Consider the following 26,078-nt stretch of genomic DNA (forward strand, 5'->3'; position numbering starts at 1 on the left):
ATAAAAAATGTACACACTGAATGTATGTTTGCTTAACCAAGCAAAGGAAACATTGCCAACTTTTCAAATCGAAACCTTTTTTTTTATTTGCATATAAATAAAAATTACAGGAAGTAAATAGTTGGCATTGTTTTAAATCAGAACAGATCATTAGGTTGAAATATAATAATATAATAATAATATATCCTTTATCTTTCAAAAATTTTGGTACAGGACAGCAAACATGGAAATCGTATTATTCATAATTGGTATATCTTCGTTGATAATAAATGTGAAAGGTAGGTTAAATTGTACAAAATGATAATTTCACGTGAAATGTATTTCCATCCTTTTCTCGTGAACTTAAAACCTTTCTGTATTCCTATTTTTTTGCTGTTAAAGAAATGACGCTATGGAAGATATATTTTGAAAAGGGTTCATATCGTAGTTATTATTAATACGCTTATTATTACTATTAAACTGCGCTTAGTAAATATGTATATAATGATTTAAATCGTTCCTTGCATTTATTAAAATAAAATCTGATTTTTGTTTACACATACAGGAATGGTCAGATTTAGTTCTCTTGTCTGATTTGTTTGTACTTATACAGGAATGTTCAGATTTAATTCTCTTGTAATTGATTGTTTATCTTTCTTGACTGACGGTAATGCCTCAAGGGATTCATGTGTATACACTAAGTTACTATACCATAAAGTGATATTAGTTGCAGTTAAAGAAAAGTGAAAATTAACGTTTTTAGGTTATGGTGCTTTAATCTTTTACTTGTCACAATAGTGAGTTGTACTGAAACGCGATTGATCATACATTTTGTACTTTAAAAAAAAATAGAAAATAAATAATTCTTATTTAAGAATTGAATGCTCTTTTTTGTATATTTATTGGGGTGTAAAAGCGTTGACCGAAGTACATTTTGTATGAAGCGTGGAAGCGCTTCATACTAAAAATGTGCGCACGGTCAACGCTTTTACAACCCTATAAAGTTACAAAAAAAAGCATTCAATACTTATAATTACATTTATACCTATAGGATCATGAAAACACGCCTTTTATCAAGTTTGTATTTCATTTACCTGTGCACTTTATTGTGGGACCTCGTGTCATCATGAATGAAAAGTTGCATTGTGTAATGCAATTGATTAAGGAATATCACGAGATTGCTAGTTAACCAATCAGAATACCGTATTATAATGAAACATACATCTAATGTAATTATTTACTAATGACACTTTTCATCCGTTAATGTCGTTCCTCTCTCTTGTGATCCATTTAGCAAATGTACGGCAGTCACACTATAAATTTATACATATTGTGTGTGTTTATATTTTTACTCTTGCGTACAACTTAAACCTAGCTGTTTCGTATCCAGTATTAATATGCTTAGTACGTGTAGATGAAATTTTCGATCGTTATTTTTTTATATAGTATCAGAAAACGTCGGGTTTTTCATTTGGAACAAGCCGATTAATTATATTGACAAATGACATGGGTGTTTCAAACCGGAAATTACTCAATCCGGAAGTTACTATGTTGATACGGATAGGTTTTCATATGGAAAAAGTCGAACAACTATACCGTATACGATTTACGTCAAAGAAACGACGATATGGATAATAGTTTTCTTTTTAAATCAGTGATCTGTATATATAACAGTTTTGCGTTTTTAGTTGGTATAGCTCACCTTTAAAGAAGAATAGTTCTATATAGAATGTTCTTAACGTTATAACGTACATATGCTAAACAATAAATGTATAAGAGTCTATAAGCAAGTTAGAAACATATCATCTAACGAACCACTGCCTTTTACAATCTAGATTTATTGATGACCTGTTAACGGAAATGCGTGAAATAGTTGTCTCAATTATCGCTTGAAATTGATTAAAAATCAGTCAATAGACACAAACATAGATATGTAAAACATTGTTGCTATACTTCAGCGATAAAGAAGCTCTTGAACAAGAAATTATAACGTTACACTTATACTACAGACATTTCAGACTTAATACATGTATCTCTGAAATAATATGATAATGGAGAAGTGTAAGATGAATATTCTTCTCGTGAAACATTTAAATAATCTTCCAGATCGATTTGTTTTTTATTCCTATAAACGTTTTGTTTACTCGTATTTGCAGTAGCTTCAAATTCCACTTTTACCATGTCTCTGAAGGCTATTCCAACTTTGTGCATCATGTGCTCTGAAATCTTAACCACGTCTCTGAAGGCTATTCCAACAGTGTGCATCCTGTGCTTTGAAATCTTTACCATGTCTATGAAGGCTATTCAAACAGTGAACATCATGTGCACTGAAATCTTTAACATGTTGATTTATTCGTGAAATACATGCGTTTTACAAACCAATCCGTATAAAATCGATGATATACAACGGAATAAAAAGGATACAATTTAGCAGTGGGAATGTTGCGAAAATTTCAATAACACATACATTTGTACATTTAAATATGAGAACATTTTTTCAAAAACTTTAAAAACTTTTTCTTATGAGTAAATTGATATTAACATAAAGATTGTAGAAGTGTTCAGTAGCAAAATTAGGTAGAATATCCGAACAATACCCGTAAATTAACACATTAAGACAGTTCAATCAACGTTCCGCCAAATGCCATTGGTTCCTAAACCAGGAAGTTACTATGTTAATTTTGATAGTTGATTTGCATATGGAAAAAGTCGTTCAGTTGTACTTGAAACAATACTATCAATAAGATCTTTCTTTTTTAAATCAGTGATCTGTATATATAACAGTTTTTCGCTTTTAGTTTGTATAGCTCACCTTTAGAATAAAAATAAACGATATTGAATGTTCTTATCGCTCCAACGTATATTCTTAACAATAACTGTCTACATATCTTTACGCAAGGATGGTAAAAACCTCATATAACGAACCATTGTCCTTTACAAACTAGATTTATTGCTGACATGTTTTCGAAAATGCATGAAATAATTGTTACAATTATGACTTTAAATTGATATAAAAAAACATTCAATAGATATATCAAACATTGTTGCTATACTCTATTGATAAAGACTCTTCCAAAAGAAAGTGGTTGAACCATAAATTGCAACGTATAACTAATAATACAGACATTCCAGATTAAATGCAGCTTTGAGACAAGGTTAATAATATACAATGAAGTAATATGTAATGAATCTTCTTCTCTTGAAACATATCTGAACAATTTATATGTTCTTTGAATGACCATTTGTTTTTGTATGCTCATAAACGTTTTATGAACTCGTATTTGCATTTGCTTCAAAATTAAAAAAAAGATTCTGTTAGTTTCGCACGTCTCTGAAAGCTCTTCCAATAGTGTGCATCGTGTGCATTGAAATCTTCAGCCTGCTTGGGGAAGTAAGTAAGTAAATAAGTAAGTAAGTAAAACTTTATTTGGATTCGGCATATTGACAAACAGTACAAACATAAGCTCCAATGAGCTTTTCACCGAATATAAAAACATCTGAAATAACAAATAAAACAAGGCATGCAGCATGCAATAAATAATAAAAAGCAGCACCAAAAATTAACTCTAAGCAAATAGCATATCCATGTATCTTGCAAAATACCAAAACATATATATGAAGCACTAAATTTTTAAAAATTTGCAGTTTAAAAATTATTTTTAAATAATTTATTATTTATAAAGTAAAAATTTCAAATCTTTCAAATTTTAAAATATAAAAACAAAATTTCCGTTGCAATGCAAACTGTAAATGCAGCATAAAAAACATAAATATTGTAACACAAGTTATCTACAGGCAGAGCAAAAACATTCTGTTCCACTCCAGGACTGAACAATTCTTTTAAAATGTGAGAAGCTGTAAACAGTCCTGAAATGTTCTGGTAAGCTATTCCACAAAGACGCAGCAGCAAAACTAAAAGATTTGTTTCCATATGAGGTAGTTCTTACCTGTGGTATTTCCAAAATATGTCTGTATCTAAAAGAATATTTAGTGTGTTTAATTTGGAGTAAATTTTGTAAACATACAGGAGCCAAATTATTCAAAATTTTATAAGTCTCAAATGCCATTGTCCTGTTGAGTCTTACTGGTACGGTTGGAACCTTTGCGTTCTTAAGAAGAGTTTCAGAGGGACTGAAATGGACTGAAACGGATATGTACGTTCTTATAAGGTTTAGTAAGGTTTATTACGTTTTTTCATACGTGTCAATTTTTCACACGATGAAAAATTGTCAATGAAATACAAGTACTACTACGTATGACTACGGCTACAATACGGAACTCTACGGATTAATATAGATTACCACGAATGATGCCGAATCGTATCCGTAGCTAATTAGTCCGACATCAAATCCGTGAATGTGTGACCTAGGCATTAAATAAATTCGTCTTTTTAGAATTAAGGCGGTATATGCATATTTTCTATAAATTGTGGACAGCGCTTTGGGTTCACTTCATTTATTAGATGTAAATATTAATCCTTTTCCATCTCTGGGTCGAAATCTGCCTGTATGTTAGTCCCAAGATGTATCACGAGCTAAGTTGTCAAATCGATGCTAAGCCTTATAGATTATTGCATATCTTTTCTTTCCACAGAAATAATTCAGAAAATAAGGTATTTTTCTCCTAAGACATAGTTGACTATGTTTCTTTTTGTCATATTGCTGCTCAATTATTCTATTAATCTATAAAAACCGTTTTCATTATGGGTTACCCTTTGTATTAATTATACATTGTATATAGCGCATTGTTAAGTTTAGGGATATGATATCTGAAAACTAAAAAGTGTGCCAGAAAATAAAATAACGATCTCGTTTTTTATTAGGAATAACGATAGTTTTATTTTCTATTGCAACCGGCTTTGTTGATAATGTCACTAAAGTTTTAACAACATGCTAGTAATAGATAAACAGCAAAGGTACAAGTGGATGACGAAACGTTATGCATATTGACAGAAAGGCAGCAGAGATATTTTCTTATGCCTTTTATTATAAGTTGATATCAAATAATATCTATACTATTAAACGTGAAGACCTCATTTTGTGTGTCGCTTCTCTTCCTTCCACAATTAATTAATCATTATGTCTCTGTGTCATGTAGGTACCATGCATAGTCGCATTTGTTATCCATTCTTTATCCATTATTCAGATTGAGTTATTTTGGGAGGAAAATGGACAAAGGCGTCCGGATATTATCCGTCATCAGACCGACTTTTGGTGATAGATAAGACTTCCGGTTTTTAACTTTCACATGATTTTCGCGTGTATCTACATGTCTACCTTGATTATACTACTATACTATGCAGAAACTCTCTATATAATTATAGCAGTGATCGCCATGGAGAAGAAACTTGGAATATACGTATGTTCCAGAAGGCTTCAGACCACAAGTAATTCCCTTTGTTCGTGGTCTTGGCATATAGCTCCCAATTATTATATGGGGTCATGCTTCCGAAGTATTCTGTCTACTGTTTTCTTTGAAATTTTTACTATTAAAAGGGGTCATATTAGTTGCATATATATTGAAATAAGTAAAACATGTGAAAAAAAATATTGTTGAAAGTGAAAGAAGGGATTTGGCCAAAATGAAAGTAGGGTAGAAATTAGCCTTAGTCATTTATAAAAGATTAAAATTCTACCATTGACATGTTTATAGGGGTCTCAAAAGAATAAAACACTGATTGATTGTCCTAGAAGTATAATATTCAATTTGAAAAATAATGGTTTATAAGCAGTTACCTTTATTTCATGTTTGAAGCGGTGCAAATTTTAAAATTTAATTTGACTTTTTGCAAAAAATGCATTCTAGCAAAGGGTAAGAATAATTGTGTTCTGATTCTAGAAACGCAAAAAAAATGAAATTTAACAGAAAGGAAACAAATAAAGGACTGTGGAAAAAGGCAAAAAAATGAAATAAATAGAAAATTAAAAACAAAATAGAAAAAGGGGGAGGGCCGATATAAATTGTCCCCCCCCCCAAAAGTACATATGACCTTTTAATACCTTTCTTGAAATTCTCCGGTCATGTATTTTTTAACATAAATTCCTCCTACAACTGTCACAGTTTGCATACTTTAAAACATACTCTAAATGCCCGCGATTTCGCTGTTGTGTTCTAGTAAGATTAATATGTACACAGATATTTTGTAAGATACATAATGATTTAAATAGTTGTTGGCATTTAAATAAATAAATCTGCAAGGGTTTTATTTTTATTCACAAATTTACTATATCGTAAAGTTAAATAAATTGTAGTTAAAGAAAACAGAAAAATGATATAACTTCTCTGAGGTTATGGTGCTTTAATATCTTGCCTTTCAGAATCTTGAGTAGTACTGAAACACGATTTATCATACGTTTTATACTGTAAAAAATAAGATAAATAAAATATATTACTTATGCTACTTTTCAGCCTTAAACTTCTTCTATCTTGTTATCCATTGAGCAACTATATGGCAGTTACATAAATCACTAGATACAATTATAAATATCATGGGTGTTTGTATTATTATTTTTTTTTCAAACCTACGCTTTCTTTTGAATACAACTTGAACATAGCTGTTTCGTATCCAGACTTGAGAACGTGTACATGTCATTTTCGATTGTCATTACTAAATATATCAATCGAAGGTTTTGGAATGGAATGGTCAATATCACATTCAATTTCATACAAACAATTAGTATTGTGAAAACATATTTTAGTTTAAGATTTATATAAAGCATTAAAATAAGAGGAGACTTTTTCAATCACTGTGAACGTTTTTTCGAATGAGTTATCATATTGTCAAAAATTGTGTTTTAAGTAGGGATGTCAAAAGATCTGCAGTCGGTTGTACGAACGTTTCATTAAATTTAACGGCTCATTAAAGTGTCATTAGCGTGTCATTAACTAATGTGTCATTAAGTCTGTTGTACAAATAGTTTAATGAAGAAACAGTTTAAAGACGACGGATGTTTACAACTTAGGAAATTGTGGGAAATATTTTGGGGAAAACCAATATTTAATGATAGTTTAATGACACACCCTTCATTAAATGTTTATTAGTTAATGTGAAACAAAATTCGTGCAACACATTTTAATGGACTCATTAACTAATGTCACATTAATAACTTAATGCATCATTAAACCTTAATGACTCATTAAGCTAATGATACTTTCGTACAACCGGCTGCTGAAATTTAATACTCGTATACTCGGTCATGATACTCGAGTACTCGCGAGTACACGGATGAATCTGAAACGTCTTTTGAAAAGTATGAAATTTTAGGTGGGATGCAGTGTTTTTTGTTATCACCTTTCCTAAACATATTAACGAAAGACAAACGTACTACAAACATAGCTTGCTCCTCTGTTGTTTTTTTTTTGTGTGTCAATTACACATGAATTACCGACCGCCGTTTTTACAATAACCTATATCATAATAGCAATTATTGTTTGTGTATCTGTTCATGAACCAAGTTCCAATAAAATCAAAAATATTTGTACAAACAGTCCGAAAAAGTAGACAATGAATGTATCAACTGTTCCGGAGGAGTTGGCATTTTTTATAATACGACTTGTCCATTTATTTGTCAACAACAATACTTCAAATTACTTGTACTTTTTCTGTGTTTTGTTTTTGGCACTATCGTTTGTCTGGTTTTCTTTGTTTGTTTTTTTCGACTTTTGGGTTTGAATGGCGCTCTCGTACTTTCTTTAAATTGTAAATGAAACAATTATAGTTAAGTTTCAAATACAGAGTAATTAGATTAATTTAAATGTACATGTTATACTAATCACGTTTACATAGAAGTCTTGATTCACAAACAAAGCTAATTTTTTACGGCTTGTGATGAGTTAATTAATAATCCATCAAAGTGTTGATCCGTGTACAAACACCGTTAAAAAAGTCTCTAATCAGTTGCGTAGGGTTAACCACAGGTCACTTTGATTTTGTTTAAAAATATGATCTGCTCACTAATTTCAGACGAAAGACTGTTTGACTTTCTATTTTTTGATTCAAGTAGAAACATGAAAACATTCCCTCAGAAGGAAAGAACATTGCTGGTACTACTATAACAAATAGAATAAATATTATGTATGTTGCTAATTGATTTCATTAAGTATTACAAAGGGGATACTTCAACAGAACTAAAGTGAGTGGAAATGTGAAGAGAACTATCTGAAGAGGAATAACAGGCAAACGAGTATCAGAGTACTAAAAATGTACTCGAGTACTCGGCCTTTCAATCGAGTACGCGTACTCGACTACTCGTTGCCATCCCTAGTTTTAAGTGTTAGAGCAAAAATTTGGTCGAATTTCCAAACAATACCCGATAATTAAAAAAAATATATGTCGCTAAATCATCGTTCCGAGAAATGCCATTGGTCTTTCAACCAGGGAGTTACTATTTTAAAATTAAAAGCTGATTTACATATGGAACAAATCGTTCAATTATACTTTATACGATTTACGAAACAACCCTATCAATAAGATCTTTCTTTTTTAAATCAGTGATCTATATATATAACAGTTTTAGTTTACATAGCTCACCTTTAGAATAGAAATTATCGATATTGAATGTTCTCATCGTTCCAACGTATATTTTTAACAATAACTGTCTACATATCTTTACGCAAGGATGGAAAAACCACATATAGCGAACCACTGTCCTTTACAAACTAGATTAATTGCTGACCTGTTTTCAAAAATGCATGAAATAATTGTTGCAATTATCGCTTGGAATTGATTGAAAGCATTCACTAGATATATAAAACATTGTTGCTATACTGTTTATTCTTTATCGATAAAGACACCTTTGAAATAAAGTGGTAGGTTGAACCTGAAATTACAACGTTATTAATATAATGAAGAAGTGAAAGATGAATATATGTTCTTCTTATGCCCATTTGTTTTTGTATACTCATTAACGTTTTATGAACTCGTATTTTCATTAGATTCCAAATCGATGATTATCTGGTGGTCTCGCACATCTTTGAGTTATATTCCAATAGTGTGCATCGTGCACGTGCGCACTGAAATCTTTAGCATGCTGATCTATTCGTAAAATACATGTGTTTTACAGAACAATCCGTATAAAATCGATGGTATAAAACGGAATGGACGGATAAGAATGGGGGAATGGGAATGTTGAAAAACAATCAGCATAATTTTCCACTCTAACACAGAAATATATGGTTAGAGTTGAGTAGAATCGACAAACTTAGTCTCAGCATCTGCCTTCAATGAACAATACTTAAAATAAAATGATGAAGATCTTTTGCTACCGGAGTGTGTCATATTCAATTTACGAGACAATCAAGGCTGTGAGGTTGTTGATACAAATTAGAATCAAGAAACTGAATGGGTCTATCAATACCCCATGCTACGTCAATCTTTAAAGACCCAAATGTTGCAAAACACTTATCCTACCTCTCTGACTAATATGTTGTCCCCGCATAATTAAAGCCCCAAACATCTTCGTTTCTGTATGAAAACTGCTTGATAAATGAATTCGGTATTGACAATTCACATGGAAACTAAAAATTTCCCTCATGACACTTACAAAAGGGGAAATTCTGGATAATCATATAGTAATCAAAGTATTATAATTAAATAGTTATCAAAGGTACCAGGATTATAATTTAGTACGCCAGACGCGCGTTTCGTCTACATAAGACTCATCAGTGACGCTCATATCGAAATATTTATAAAGCCAAATACGCCAGACGCGCGTTTTGTCTACATAAGACTCATCAGTGACGCCCAGACTAACAGGTTAAAATGCCAAAACAAGTACAAAGTTGAAGAGCATTGAGGACAAAAAAAAATCAAAAAGTTGCCTCGAATAAGATAATCCTTAGTTTTTCGAAAAAAATCAAATATGTCTGTTCTATGTTCCTTTGGAATTTGAACTAAATATGACGAACTGAATCTTCCATCACTGTATTGAATGCCTAAACTACGTAAGTATCCTTACAAACAAAGGTATATTGATGGTTCTCCACGAAACCTCTTTCTGAATTATGAACATCTATTTTATCAGCAATCTAAGCCGGGCTTTAGTCTTAGATGCATGATTTATTTTATTAGTTATTAGTGGCTTTGAACTAGCTGTCAGATAACTGCGAGTACTCTCAGATCTGTTCCTAGTGTCTTTTTGTTGTCCGAATGTACAAGTACCCGGCCACGTCCAATTGTATTTGTGTCCATCTGATGAGTTAAGCCTTTTTCAAGTAGTTTTTATAGTTCGTTCTTATGTTGTACTGTTATCCCACTGTCCGGGGTTAGGGGAGATATGGTATCCCGCTAACATGTTTAACCCCTCCACATTATTTAAGTATGTGCCTGTGCCAAGTCAGGAGCCTGTAATTCAGTGGTTGTCGTTTGTTTATGTGTTACATATTTGTTTTTCGATAAAAAAAAATTATACAAATAAGGCCGTTAGTTTTCTCGTTTGAATTGTTTTACATTGTCATATCGGGGCCTTTTATAGCTGACTATGCGGTATGGGCTTTGCTCATTGTTGGAGGTCGTACGGTGATCTATAGTCGTCAATGTCTGTGTCATTTAAGTCTCTTGTGGACAGTTGTCTCATTGGCAACCATACCACATCTTCTTTTTTATATTCAAAGTTATTGTGAAACTGAATATTCTAGAGGTGGCGTGAATCAGATGTGGATACTTAAAAATTCAAAAGATCTTTTAGAGTACTACATACAATCTAAGACTCTTCCATCTTGCAATAGCATAAAACATTTGACTCTTTTACACTTTACACAAGTATTCCCCATTCCAAACTAAAAGAAAAACTGAAAGAGTTGGTATTAGTTTGTTTCGTTAAAGAGAAGTACCAAAGTAGATACAAGTAACTTTTCTTAGGGAGGGATAAATCCTACTTTGTAAAGTATCACACTGATTCAAACAAAATTCTTTGAAACTGACATTATCAAGATGTTTGATATCTTGATTTGCAACATATTTGTTATATTCGGAGGACGTGTTTTTCAACAGACTGTCGGCATTTCCATGAGAAACAATTGTGCCCCTTTTTTGCCGACTTGATTATTTATTATTTTGAGGATGACTTCCTACAGGATTAAAAATAAGAAGTAAGCAAAATCCTGTAACTTTACTTTTCGCTATATAGGTGATATTCTCTCACTATATACTTCACAAATTTGGTGACTATGTTGAAAGCATCTTTCCCATCGAACAAAAATTAAAGGATTCAACAGATACTGTTAAGTCTGCCTCATATTTCGACTTACCTCTAGAAATTGACAATGAGGGTTGGTTGAAACAAACGGGATGATTTCATTTTCCCAATTGTGAACATTCCATTTCTATGTAGCAACATTCCAGCAGCGCCTGCATAAAAAGTAAATATCTACATATTGATACGATATTCCTGCGCTTGTATTTTCTATCATGATTTCCTTGATAGAGGGTTGTATTTTCCTATCCTACAATTTTTATACTATTTACCTGATTTGTTATCACATAATCAACACGACGGGTGCCACATGTAGAGCAGGATCCTCTCACCCTTCCTGAGCACCTGAGATCACCCCTAGGTTTTGGTGGGGTTCGTGTTGCCTATTTTTTAGTTTTCTATGTTGTGTCATGTGTTCTATTGTTTGTCTGTTTGTCTTCTTTCATTTTTAGCCAAACGTTGTCAGTTTATTTTTGTTTTTGAAGTTTGACTGTCCCTCTGGTATCTTTCGTCCCTCTTTTGCTGCTCACTAGGAAGCTATTGAGCCAAGAGTTCCAAATGGTGAAGTTGAAATCATCTCTTCGTAAATTGACGTCATCACGAATTGGTTTACCGTTATGGAATAACCGTTTCACAGATCATATCGGATATTTTTCGTACGAGGTAACTACAACCCCCTTCCCTTTTCATGAATGTGACCTACCGAATTTGACTATTTACCGGGTTTGTAATGACATGAGCAACACGATGGGTGCCACGTGTGGAGCAGGATCCGCTTATCTATCTTGAGCACCAGAAATCACCCCCAGTTTTTGGTGGGGTTCGTTTTGCTCAATCTTTAGTTTTCTATGTTGTTTCTTGTGAACTATTATTTGTCTGCTTGATTTTATTTTGAGCCATGGCGTTATCAGTTTATTTTCGATTTCTGAGTTTGACTGTTCCTCTGGTATCGTTCGCTCTTCTTTTATCACACTGGTAAAAAAAACTCTTAGCATATGAGGTCTGCCGAAACGGCACAACATCTCTAGGTAAAGAGCTTTTTTTTGTAGCATGTCTGTTTCCGAAAATTCTCCCGTGATTGGTATAAATGAATAAACTTAAGTTCACCAGCTTTGAAAAATGTGAAGATTTCATCTTTTCAATAGTTTGCCGTTTGCATATATCAATTTAAATTTTGGGCTCGTGTATGTTTAAACCAAACGTACTCCTGACTAAATTAGCTTTTCTGAATAGTCTCTCTTCGTAGAAGGGATCAGAGGCAGGTCGTTTTTAAATGCGTGTGGTCTTCAAATCTACTACATAACAATACATTGTTTACTCTCCTCTTTCAAAACCACAAAATGGTTTTGAGGAAAGTATATAAACTTTCCCAGTGTCTTCTAAACAATATAGTAATAAACAGGGAATCGTATTTTTAGATAAAACTATTCCGTGGTTAAAACTTTAACCAAGGGATTCATTTAACCAAGGATTTAAAAAAATGATAAAACCTTACCACGTTTAAGTTTCACCAACGATTGACCTCAATAAAACAACGACTAGCAGATGCTGATAATTTAATCATAAACCAATCTAATGAATGGTCAAAAGCTATAATACAAATAAAAAATTTCAATGTGTTGAATTAATCTAATAATGTACGAAATGCCGAATACATTATTGATAGCACATACCATTGTATATTGAGAAAATATACTGCCAAAGACAGTTTAATTTCCATTAATTCCACAAGAGAAAATATTCCAATGTATAAAAAGCAATTAGAAGTCTTCACATTCAATGTTATAAAAGTAACTCACTTTCAGTTTTACTTTGTTACTCCGATTTTGTTTTTTGTCCATGGATTTATGAGTTTGAACAGCGGTATACTACTGTTGCCTTTATTTGAGGTTAGCCTCAAATTGCGTCCCAATGTTCATAGGTTTTACTGTATTTTACAGGTCAGTCGTGTTACTATGACTACCATCATTGTACAGGATATGATTGGTGCTGCCCTGATAGTTACGTTTGCACTGGGTCGTCAACCTGTTTATCCATTCGGTGAGTACTGTAATTACTGGAGTTTTTTTGGAAAGTCTTTTAATCGATTGAAAGGGCATTAGCTGTCAACTACATACTCAGTGATTTCACACAAATTATCATAGTTTATCTATAACATGCCTCTCTTTTACTAAGAAAAGTTCCAAATTACCAAACCTTTTTTTTGTAAACAATAACTAATGCATGGGCTCGCTATAATGTTTTTATGAATCGCTCTAAAGAATGTTTTTACTGCATGTAGAGTATTCCAAATTTGCTCCAGTATTTATCTTTGCCTAATTTGGAATATATTCTGTTTTCAGAGCAATAGTCGGTATATGTATTGGAGGTTTGTTTGGTCTCGCTATTTTCATCAGCTGCATATACTTCAGCTGCAAAAGTAGGTTTATATTAAGTGTTCATGCAACATTGAAAAAAGATTAATTAATCGTTTTGATTTACTAAGAGAAAGACAACATATAATGTTTAAAAAAAGAAATTAAAATAGATGGCACACAATGGTGATTATCAAAATATGAAATCAAACTGGTGTTTCATTTTGAGAGTGACGCCGAATGAGCGCCAAAATTGGTAGAGCATGTAAATGAACTATCGTGGACATATTTACATTCATATGAGCAATAACCTTGAGTTTTAGATTAGCACATAAATTAGATCTGTTTTTATCAATGTTAGATAATTGTCACAATGTTGTAAATATAAATGATAAAAATGTGGGCACTTGAGTGCCAGTGTAACAACTCTCCATTGAGGTAACATTGTATAAAAAGTTAACAAATATTGGTAACAAAATGGCTTCAACACGGTGCCTATGTTAAGATACGAACAGCAATGTATAAAAGGCCCCTTTTTTGCCTGATATTCGGAATCCTCTAGTTTTATCCATGTAATTAAACAATTTCCCCTGCCAAACTATACTTTTCTTTTTTTATTACATATTGTTTAAAAAGTCACATTTGAACATGCTATAAAATTCTTGTAATTTTTTTATAATTTTTGAAAGAAAGTTATGTCAATGTCAAATATATATAAAACGTCCAGAGAGATAATTTCCCGCCAAATTTTCAATGGCTTATATTTAGAAAAAGATAACACAAGGACTTTAGTTTTTTCTGCTTTTTCCTTCATTAACATACTATCATTTTAAAATAGTCTTTAAAAGGCTTGTGCTATTCTTGTTGATCTGACTAGCAATGCACTTCTTTTTCATATCCTACATATCTAACAATTTGTCCTTGCCTTGTGTTTTACTGTTCTATATTATAGATGTATTGAGCACTTCGCATCATGTTCAATCCCTAGGAAGTTAAGAGCGTAATATTCTGTGCTAGATGGTTGCTGTGTGGCGTGTTCTGTTTTTGTTTATAGATTTAAGCATAAACTTAGATGTTATTTGAAGTATAAATAATGCTCTAAACAACATATAACACATGCAACCTTAATGTGAAAAGATGTTAAAGCCCAAATCAAAGATATTATATAAACTTGCAAAATTGTTTTACTCCTTTTAAACGATCTAAAATTAATGAACAAATATTTGTTCACACAGAGCAGAAGGGCAGAGTTGGAACTGTTTTGACACATCCAGATGTAACCACAACAGTAGTTGGACAACACCAATATGGGGAGCAAGCTTATGGACAACCGCCTGCATACGATCAAACGCAGTACAGTCAACCAAGCAGTTTTGCACAGCCAGGCCCGGATCCAGCATATCCACCCACTGAACCATAACTGTTGTGCTAAAGCTACTGTTTCGGGAACTATACATTTATTATATTTATCAATATTTTATTGTGTGAATTTACTTATATACGTTCTTATTTTGCAGTTAAGGGAATTGAAGTATGAAAATATAATCCTAATGTAGGCCTTTCAATCATAATTAGTTAGAATAGTAGATTTATTAAGAAAAAAACTTCGAAACGAAAAAGGCAAAAGTTCCACGCATGATATACACACGAAGAATAATACATGGGAACTTTATGTGTAAATCATGCGCAGATCGAACAATATATAAAGCAAATAATCTTCACTTGCACTTTTTGCACGTATTTTACATTTTCTTGTTTTCAATTTTATTATCAAATTGTTGAATCGTTTACCATATTATATGTTTTCGTAAATTATAAAATTATATTAAACTATATTTAGTTATCGTATACTGGATAACGCACTAAAATGAATGGAAGTGACTTATAGTTAAATATATTACTACCACTGATCTTCTCTCTATGCTATAGAAAAGTTTGTTTCAATAAAATTGGAAATAGGGAATGTGTCAAAGACAACAACTCAACCGACAACAGCCGAAGGCCCCCAATGGGTATTCAATGCAGCGAGAAACTTTTGCAACTGGAGGCGTGCTTCACCTGGCCTCATAACAATATGTATACGGGTTCAGTGATAATGAACGTCATACCAAACTCCAGAATATACACAACTAACTTAAACTTATAAATCACACAAGACTAACAAAGGCCAGAAGCTCCCGACTTGATACAGACGGGGTTACAATTATCTTTTATGTAATTATTACCTGTCATTTTACTCTCAGTAAAACGTGGTTTTGCATTACATCAATGGATTTTACCGATGGTCAAGTCACAGATGACCTTAACCCAATTGTATGACTCCATAAGAATGCATTTACTGTATCGTGAAGCCCTTGATAATCCTACGTTAACGTGTGTCGTAAAGATGTCAAATATTTAGACGTTTATATATGACATATAGAAAATAATACATGGCAAAATCTGTATCACATGCCGTATCATCCCGAGATACCAATATCAGCCTGAGGGCCTTTAGGCCCGAGGGATGATATTGGTCGAGGGTGATAATGTTTTATACGCTTTATCATATATTTCAACAGGAGACTATATATGAAATTTGCGTGTTGTTGTTTTAAAAATATTTTGTTTATTGTATTTTTGTGTGTGTTTTGTATGGTATTTCATTGCATTCTTTATTATAGTTGCATTTCGTGTACCAGAAAATATAAAATCTTGACGTTTGTGACGTCACATGTCAAACACTGATGCCATTCAATAAATTGCGTCACGCCCGAATGACCTTAACATTTAGGACACATTTTCAGAAGCTTGCATAAACAAAAACGGACTGAATGCAAAAATAAAAAAAATAAAAATAAAAAAATAGGGGTGTGATAAAGGGTATGATAAAGGGTGCGCATCACAGTTGCGCGATATGGATTAAACAGCAGGCTATTTATCAAATATTCAAAACTACTGTATTTACTACTAAATATAGGATAAAGGGTATTATCAAGGGTGCGCATCAAAGTTGCGCGATATGGATTAACCAGCAGGCTATATATCAAATATTCAAAACTACTGTATTTACTTCTGAATGTATGATAAATATAGAATAATTGCGTCACGCCAGAATCAAGAAACTTCGGCCCTCGGGACTGATATTGGCACTAGAGGTCTTGATTCGGTCACCATGGCTTGGACAGCCTAAAGAAAAGAAGAGAAAACACAACGAAAAGACGGAAGATGATAGTTATTAAAACAAGTGACTTTATAAACAGTTGTGTATTCATTGTGTGAACTATGTTTTATACAGATTTTTTTTTTATGAGTAAGAAATTTAAGCTTCATTTGGTGCTCGAAACCCTTAATACATTTTTATGGTGTCTCGAAGCCCTTTAAAATTACAATATGTCGATGGAAACCCTTCAATCATGGTGTCTCAATGCCCTTTAAACAATGATTAGCTACATATTTTTAAGACCAGTAAACTCCATTGTTTTAAAGTCTTAAGAGGCTGTGCCAATAAGCATATAGAGCTTCAGGTGGAAAGTGAAAAAATTAAAAATCATCAAACCTTGCTTAAAATAAACATCTTAGTCTTAAAAGATCATACGACAAACAATAACGTCATTTGTGAGGAAAAAAGACTTTTTTGACAGTTAAATAATGGTTACCATAGAAACTAGTGAATCTGAGACACTATTTGAGGTAAAAAAACAGGATATTCCGACATGAAATTTAATATCAGAATAAAGAATAGTGGTTATTGCAAGTAAATGTTTTAATTATATAACCTTAAAATTATAAGCTAAAAAAAATCTTTTCTTAAAAAAATGTCTATTTCTGTTTGCTATGGTAACAGGAAAATCAAAGGGTTCAAGTTTATAAATTTTACACAAAAATAAGCAATTTTTGGGTCAAAATTGTAAAAAATCCAGATGTATATAATATAAAATATGGTACTGACAAAAATGAATGACTATCATATAATTCAAAGAAAAACTAAAATTGGGTAGACTATTGAATTTTTATTGGTGGCAGCTACCCAACATTATGCTGCTTCGGAAGCAAGTTTGTACAAAAACTACAGATTTTGTCACCTAATAGGGGTCACTATCATAAAAAAAAATGCACATATGATTTAATTTGTACTCACAAAATAAGTGTCACATTAAAGTGTATTCAATTGAGTAGAAAAATATGCATAAAATCTCCATAGCAACCATCTTTTTGCATAGCAACTGAGGCTGAAAATATCTAATGATGATTTTTAACAAAAATGTACAAAATAAGTCACTTGAAGCCTGCTGGTGATAAAATAAAACATAATAACAGTCAAATTGTGCGTTAAGAGATGCGAAACTCTCCTTAGCAACACTTATTCATGACATAAATGCCTAGTAACTGATACTTAAACATACCCACGCTCAATTCATGGATAACAAGCACAATTTAAAAGTATAAATACCTGATAAAAACTAAACTAACATAAAAAGATCAATTTTGCATTACATGTATGTGCATAATGATCTTTCATTTAAAAATATCTAATGTAACACTACTTATAGCATAGCAACCAGCATATGTGGTGTAAAAGAGGGACGAAAGATACCAGAGGGACATTCAAACTCATAATCAAAAATAAACTAACGATGCTCCAGAAGAGAATACTGATCCTGCTCCACATGTGGCACCCGTAATTAAATTATATTATTTCATGATAATTCAACAAGAATCAACTTTGTTCGATGATTTTATGCATTCAATCTTTCTTTAAAACAGCAATAAGCGAATAATTGCATAGGCTCTTGTGGGAAGTTGTGACTGGACCAAGGTCCAAGTGTAATGGCATACGATATAGTTACAGGGGAGGTAACATTTATTTGACGCTGATAACGTAAACTATTGTTTCGCGACGTCAAACTGGGACATATCTGGAAAAGACGTATAATTCGACTGATTTTTATCATTCAAACTAATAACGTTTGTTTTATATGTAGGAAGATTATTTGTATCAAGTTTCAAGAAAGTGTCAATAATGCCTTTTTTTTTAATTTAAAAAAAACAGCAAAAAATGCGTTTTTTCTACATTCATAAATATTTGATAAATATGAGTTATTTAAAAAAAAAATCATGAATTTAAAGATTTTTTTTTTTATAAAACAGAAATTGCAGATAATTTAATGAAAAACAGCTTGTGTTTATCATTTAAAATAAAAAAAGTTATGTATTTCTTTGAATGGAAAATTAAGTCCACAAATCCAAATTTTATGCAAATATCTGAAATTTCTACCTCATTTTACCCAAAAAGTAGCACATGAAGGTATATATTTTATTACATATTTGATTTAATCAGGACTGGTATTAATAAATATGCAAATTTCATCAAAATTTCAATATGGGATCAAAACTGTATTGTATGCCCTAAAAACACTACTATTTGATTTTTCAATACTAAAGGAGGGGTGACCATAAAGTGGTGCTTATTTCACGTAGACTTAAATTTTGTTCGCAAAATTAGTTTAAAGTATAATTTTGTTGATATGGAGCCATGTGACCTTTGATATTTACTTGGTGTAACTTTGCCCAATTTTGAGTGTACGTTTGAACATTTAAAGAATCAAATCTTAGATTCCGATGTTTTTTTATGTTCCATGATCAAAATATGATATTTATGTAAGTTGTGTTAAGATTTGTTATTAAGAATCGCATAATAACCAAAACTAGTCAGGGGTGCTATTTTTATATTTTTAAAGTTATAATATTTTTATTTTTTTATTATCATCTATCTCAGGATATTGTTACGGCCAGAAATCGCCTTTAAATTGTAGCCAACAAAAGACACAAATCAATACTAAAATTTAACAATATTTATTATACAAAAGTTTACAAAAGGTATTACACAAATATTACTGTTAACTTAACTGTCAAAATATGAGTCCAATCTGTTATCTTTATCTGTATCCGGAAATCTTTCGGAATCCAATTTGAATATTACGTTCACTACTAATGTCACAATCCAGTATGATGTTGTTTGTAGAATAAAAGTGTCAATCCAAATGCTGTGAATACTAATGTCTATCAATGTCTATGTCCAAGTTTAATTATGAGAGTTTAACTTTAGTGTCTGTATATATAGTGTTGTCATGGAAAATTCTAGAACACTCTATAATGGAACATTGTGGAAAATCCTGGAAAGTTACAACGGAAGTTTCTGGAATAACGTAGAAGTTTAAATTACGCATCTTTTATAAGGATCATTCTAGAAAGTTCCAATCATTCTGTGATTGTTCCAGTGATTCCTAAACTGCATAGTTATAAGATTATTTGGTAAACAACTATCAGGCCATACAACACAAATTAGGCCAACATAAATAAACATAATAATTACAATATCATAACACCTCCCCCCTTAAAAGAAGTTTTAGTGTAACAAAAACTTATCATGAATAATATGAACAAAAATACATAATATATACAAAGTGATTTAATAAGCTCTAGATAAAGCATCAGCTATTACATTATCTTTACCCTTAATATGTTTTACAATTACATCATATTCCTGTAACAATAAACTCCACCTAGTCAACCTCTGATTCTTGTTTCTCATTTTATGCATGAAGGTGAGAGGATTATGATCAGTATAAACAAGAATAGGATATACAGTGGGATTCAAATATACATCAAAATGTTGAAGTGCTGACAACATTGCAAAACACTCTTTTTCAATAGTTGAATAATTTTTCTGATGTTTATCTAATTTCTTAGAAAAATATGATATAGGTTTTTCAACATTATCGTCTGTCTCTTGATATAAAACAGCTCCAATTCCTACATCGCTTGCATCAACGGCAAGTTTAAATTGTTTTTCAAAGTCTGGAGTAATCAGAACTGGACTATTAATTAAAAGTGATTTGCTATTTTCAAAAGCGTTTTGACAATTTTCACTCCAGATAAATTTAGAATCTTTTCGTAAAAGATGAGTCAATGGTTGAACCACAGTAGCAAAATTTGAACAAAATTTTCTGTAAAATCCAATCATGCCTAAATATCTCATAAGTTGTTTTCTATTTGTAGGAGGTGGAAATTTGGAAATAGCTTCCACTTTAGCCATAATAGGTTTTACTTGACCTTGGCCAACTGTATGCCCTAAATAATCAACAGTGGCCTGACAAAATTCACTTTTACCAAGATTAACAGTCAAATTTGAATATGACAATCTATCAAAAGTATCATACAAATGTGTTAAATGCTGTTCCCAGCTATCACTACATATAATTAGATCATCAATATAAGCATAACAACAGTTTAAATCTTTTATAACATTATTGATCATTCTTTGAAATGTAGCTGGTGCACTTTTCATGCCAAACGGCATTACAGTATATTGAAATAAGCCATCTGGTGTAACAAAAGCTGATATTTCACGAGCTCTCTGTGTCAATGGAACTTGCCAATAACCTTTCAACAAATCAAATTTGCTCACAAATTTTGCTTGACCAATGTTATCAATACAATCGTCTATCCTTGGAATTGGATAGGAATCAGATTTTGAGACTGAATTTACTTTTCTGAAATCAGTCACGAAACGAAAGGTTTTATCTGGTTTTGGCACAAGGAGACAAGGAGAGCTTCATTCACTGTTACTCGGCTCAATAATATCATTGTCAAGCATATATTTAATTTCTTTTCTCATAGCTTTAAGTTTGAGTGGATTGAGCCGGTAAGGATGTTGCTTAATTGGAGAAGCATCTCCTACATCAACATCATGACAAACAGCAGTAGTTTTGTTTGGCACATCTGGAAAAAGATTTTTAAAAGAAAATACCAAAGTTTTTATTTCTTCTCTAAGATCAAAAGACAGATGTGCAAGTTTTGAGTCTAAATTTGACAAAATTTCTGAATTTTTCAATCTAACTGTCTCTTCGATAGTTTTACAACTAAAAATTGGTTCAATTACATCTGGTTTGTCATGATTGTTCTCAAATTTAACCATGCCTAAAGTGGCAACTGGTTTACTATCACATAGAACATTAGTACGCTCAAAATATGGTTTTAACATATTAATATGACACACTCTATTTTGTTTGCGCCGACCTGGAGTTTTTACAATATAATTCAAATCATTAATTTTACTCTCTATTGTATAAGGACCACAATATTTAGCCTGTAAAGGATGTCCAGGGACAGGCAGAAATACAAGTACGCTATCACCAGGCTCAAAAACTCTATCCCTGGCATCTTTATCATACCATATTTTCATCTTGTTCTGTACATTTTTTAAGTTTTTCTGAGCAATTTGACAAGCAGTATACAATTTTTCTTTAAATCTAGATACATAGTCTAAAAGATTCAAGTCAGTATGTTCAGTAAGCCACTTTTCCTTAATCAATTTTAACGGTCCCCTTACAGTATGACCAAATACCAACTCAAAGGGACTAAATCCAAGGGATTCTTGAACAGCCTCTCGAACCGCAAAAAGTAGAAAGTGAACTCCATCATCCCAGTCTCTGTCAAATTGAAGACAAAAAGTTCTAATCATGTTCTTCAATGTTTGATGAAAACGTTCTAAGGCACCTTGAGATTCTGGATGATAAGCACTTGATCTGTACTGAGCAATCCCTAACTGGTATACGACTTGCTGAAATAAACCTGACATGAAATTTGATCCCTGGTCGGACTGTATAGACTTAGGAAGTCCTACTAATGTGAAAAATTTGATCAAAGCTTTGACGATAGTAGGTGTCTTGATATTTCTGAGCGGAATAGCTTCCGGAAAGCGGGTAGATGTACACATGATTGTCAATAAATATGCATTTCCAGTCTTGGTTTTTGGTAAAGGTCCAACACAGTCAATTAGAACTCTGCTGAAAGGTTCGTCAAAGGCTGGAATAGGCAGAAGTGGTGCTGGTGGTATTTTCTGGTTAGGTTTACCAACAACCTGGCATATATGGCATGATTTACAGTATTCTGCGACATCATTTCTAAGTCTGGGCCAGTAGAAATGTTGCAATATTTTTAGGCAAGTCTTCCTTATACCTAAGTGCCCAGCCAAGGGGGTGTCATGGGCAAGACCAATAATTTCTTGCCTATAAACTTTAGGCACCACCACTTGGTATAGCACTCTCCATTCCTCCTCTGGGGTAGCATCAGGAGGCCTCCACTTCCTCATTAAAATACTGTCCTGATGGTAATAGCATTCGGCCACTTTGTCTGCTTCCTCCTGTGGTTGAGCCCTCTGGCTGAGCTGAAGAACCTCAGGGTCTTTATGTTGTTCTTCGAGTAAATTATTTCGGTCTAATGAATGGCTGTTCACATCTGGCCATGGCATAATAACATTTTTGTGAACACTAGGTGGTTTTATAATAGCCTTTTCTGAGTTACCAGGATCTTCAATATCAGCTATAAAAGTGTCAGAAAGGTCCATGTAATCAAACTGGTCTTCTTGCAAATTCTCATCTTGTTGTTTTCTAGCCATCGCCCTAGTAACAACACAAGCTGGATACAATTCAGCATCATCTTCAGGTGATTTAACATCCACCACTGGTTCACTGGTAACAATTGGTTCAGCAACCACTTTGTTCCTAGCTAGATCATTTCCTAGCAATAATGTAACACCCTCTACAGGGAGATTAGGACGAACACCTACAACAACTGGTCCAGTTATCAAATCTGACTTCAGATAAATACGATGGAGAGGAACATCTATACAACCTAACTCTACACCTTGTAACAAAACGGAGGCACCAACAGAAGTCTCCTCGGACAAAGGCAACACGCCTTCTAACAATAAAGACTGAGAAGCTCCAGTGTCCCGTAAAATCTTAATAGGCTGAAGAGTGGTATCATCAACAATAGAAATAAACCCATCAGACATAAAGGGTTTATATTCCTCCATGTAATCACAAAAACTGGACTTAAAAGCCTGACTCGCAGGACATTCCAACGTACTGGTAATATAAGGTGTCGTACAAGCACTGGTCTTCGGCTTATCATCTCGTTCATTCTTCTTCTGGAGTCTAAAACAATCAGCCATCAGGTGACCAATCTTCTTACAATAAGCACAAGTCAGTGACTTCTTCTCAAAAGTATCAAATTTTGGACTAGACATATTATAACTGGACTGACTCTTATTCTGTGGAACAGGCTTACTATAAGTATGCTCAGTGCTTTGATTTTTGTAATTTCCACTGGAAGTATTAACATTTTGACCCTTGAAACTTCTTTTATGTGAAAGAGTATAATTATCTGAAATAACAGCTGCATCATGTATTGACTCAACAGTTTTGTCGTCTAAATGTGTTTTTAAGTCTAAATGAACACATTGTTTGAACTCTTCTAATAACATCAATTGTCTTAGGTTATCAAAATTGTTATCTGTTTTCTTTGACGTAAGCCATTTATCAAATAGATCTTCTTTTTCTCGAGCAAATTCCACATATGTTTGTGAATCAAACTTTTTATAAGATCTAAATTTCTGTCTATATGCTTCTGGTACTAGTTCATAAGCTTTCAAAACTTCCTGTTTTACCATATCATAATCAGAACTTTTTTCTGATGGAAGTGCGGAATAAATTTCAGCGGCCTTACCCTCAAAAACACTTTGCAGCATCGTAGTCCAATATGGTTTCGGCCATTTCAAATTATTTGCAATTTTTTCAAACTGTGGAAAATATTTATCGACTGATTTTTCACAAAATCTGGGAACCAAACGTATATTTTTTGCTGCATCAAAATAATCTGATTTTGACTGGACTTTAGTGTTGCTTTCTTCTTTGACCATTTCAATTTTCAGTTTTTCCATCTCTAGCCTTTCTCTCATTTCAAGTTCTTTTAATTTTAATTCATCTTCTTTTATTTTCTCCCTCTCCTTCATTTCCAGTTCTTTTAATTTGAGTTCATGTTCTAATTCAAGCTGTTTTAATTTAAAGGCGTCAATATTTTCGACCTTAAGTTCAAGAGCCTCTTCACCTAAAATTTCTGCGTCAACTAATTTGTCTATAACCAAATTTTTTATAATTTGTTTTCTCATAGATACTTTAAAAACTAATTTCAGTTCTTTAGCAAGCAACACTAATTCCTCTTTCTTTAAATTATCAAAACTCTCCAGGTCTGGCGTTTTTAAAAATTTACCAGCATCAAATGCCATTTTGTAGAATTTTGTTAGCTAGTTATAATACAAATACTAAACAAATTTTGAATAAAATATTTTTAAGATCCCGGACGAGCCCCCCAATTTCTGTTACGGCCAGAAATCGCCTTTAAATTGTAGCGAACGAAAGACACAAATCAATACTAAAATTTAACAATATTTATTATACAAAAGTTTACAAAAGGTATTACACAAATATTACTGTTAACTTAACTGTCAAAATATGAGTCCAATCTGTTATCTTTATCTGTATCCGGAAATCTTTCGGAATCCAATTTGAATATTACGTTCACTACTAATGTCACAATCCAGTATGATGTTGTTTGTAGAATAAAAGTGTCAATCCAAATGCTGTGAATACTAATGTCTATCAATGTCTATGTCCAAGTTTAATTATGAGAGTTTAACTTTACTGTCTGTATATATAGTGTTGTCATGGAAAATTCTAGAACACTCTATAATGGAACATTGTGGAAAATCCTGGAAAGTTACAACGGAAGTTTCTGGAATAACGTAGAAGTTTAAATTACGCATCTTTTATAAGGATCATTCTAGAAAGTTCCAATCATTCTGTGATTGTTCCAGTGATTCCTAAACTGCATAGTTATAAGATTATTTGGTAAACAACTATCAGGCCATACAACACAAATTAGGCCAACATAAATAAACATAATAATTACAATATCATAACACCTCCCCCCTTAAAAGAAGTTTTAGTGTAACAAAAACTTATCATGAATAATATGAACAAAAATACATAATATATACAAAGTGATTTAATAAGCTCTAGATAAAGCATCAGCTATTACATTATCTTTACCCTTAATATGTTTTACAATTACATCATATTCCTGTAACAATAAACTCCACCTAGTCAACCTCTGATTCTTGTTTCTCATTTTATGCATGAAGGTGAGAGGATTATGATCAGTATAAACAAGAATAGGATATACAGTGGGATTCAAATATACATCAAAATGTTGAAGTGCTGACAACATTGCAAAACACTCTTTTTCAATAGTTGAATAATTTTTCTGATGTTTATCTAATTTCTTAGAAAAATATGATATAGGTTTTTCAACATTATCGTCTGTCTCTTGATATAAAACAGCTCCAATTCCTACATCGCTTGCATCAACGGCAAGTTTAAATTGTTTTTCAAAGTCTGGAGTAATCAGAACTGGACTATTAATTAAAAGTGATTTGCTATTTTCAAAAGCGTTTTGACAATTTTCACTCCAGATAAATTTAGAATCTTTTCGTAAAAGATGAGTCAATGGTTGAACCACAGTAGCAAAATTTGAACAAAATTTTCTGTAAAATCCAATCATGCCTAAATATCTCATAAGTTGTTTTCTATTTGTAGGAGGTGGAAATTTGGAAATAGCTTCCACTTTAGCCATAATAGGTTTTACTTGACCTTGGCCAACTGTATGC

At 32.4% G+C, this 26,078-nt stretch overlaps 1 protein-coding gene across 1 annotated transcript; it reads left to right on the forward strand.

Annotated features, from left to right (window-relative positions):
• Positions 1–213: 213 nt before the first annotated feature.
• LOC143066285 (uncharacterized) lies at positions 214–15,358 on the forward strand. The gene is made up of 4 exons (XM_076239276.1): positions 214–278; positions 13,112–13,211; positions 13,514–13,590; positions 14,761–15,358. Exons 1-4 carry the CDS (start codon positions 224–226, stop codon positions 14,943–14,945), a joined length of 417 nt encoding a protein of 138 aa, XP_076095391.1. The 5' UTR covers positions 214–223; the 3' UTR covers positions 14,946–15,358.
• The last annotated feature ends 10,720 nt before the right edge of the window (positions 15,359–26,078 follow it).

The sequence above is a fragment of the Mytilus galloprovincialis genome, chromosome 3 (assembly GCF_965363235.1).
Source record: "Mytilus galloprovincialis chromosome 3, xbMytGall1.hap1.1, whole genome shotgun sequence".
NCBI classification, from domain to species: domain Eukaryota; kingdom Metazoa; phylum Mollusca; class Bivalvia; order Mytilida; family Mytilidae; genus Mytilus; species Mytilus galloprovincialis.

Bases quoted from the DNA above. Each gene is read 5' to 3' on its own strand.
- LOC143066285 (XM_076239276.1), top strand. From the start codon at position 224: ATGGAAATCGTATTATTCATAATTGGTATATCTTCGTTGATAATAAAT. The intron at 279-13,111 runs GTAGGTTAAATT...TGTATTTTACAG, and splicing joins GTTGATAATAAATGTGAAAG to GTCAGTCGTGTTACTATGAC. The intron at 13,591-14,760 runs GTAGGTTTATAT...TTGTTCACACAG, and splicing joins CATATACTTCAGCTGCAAAA to AGCAGAAGGGCAGAGTTGGA.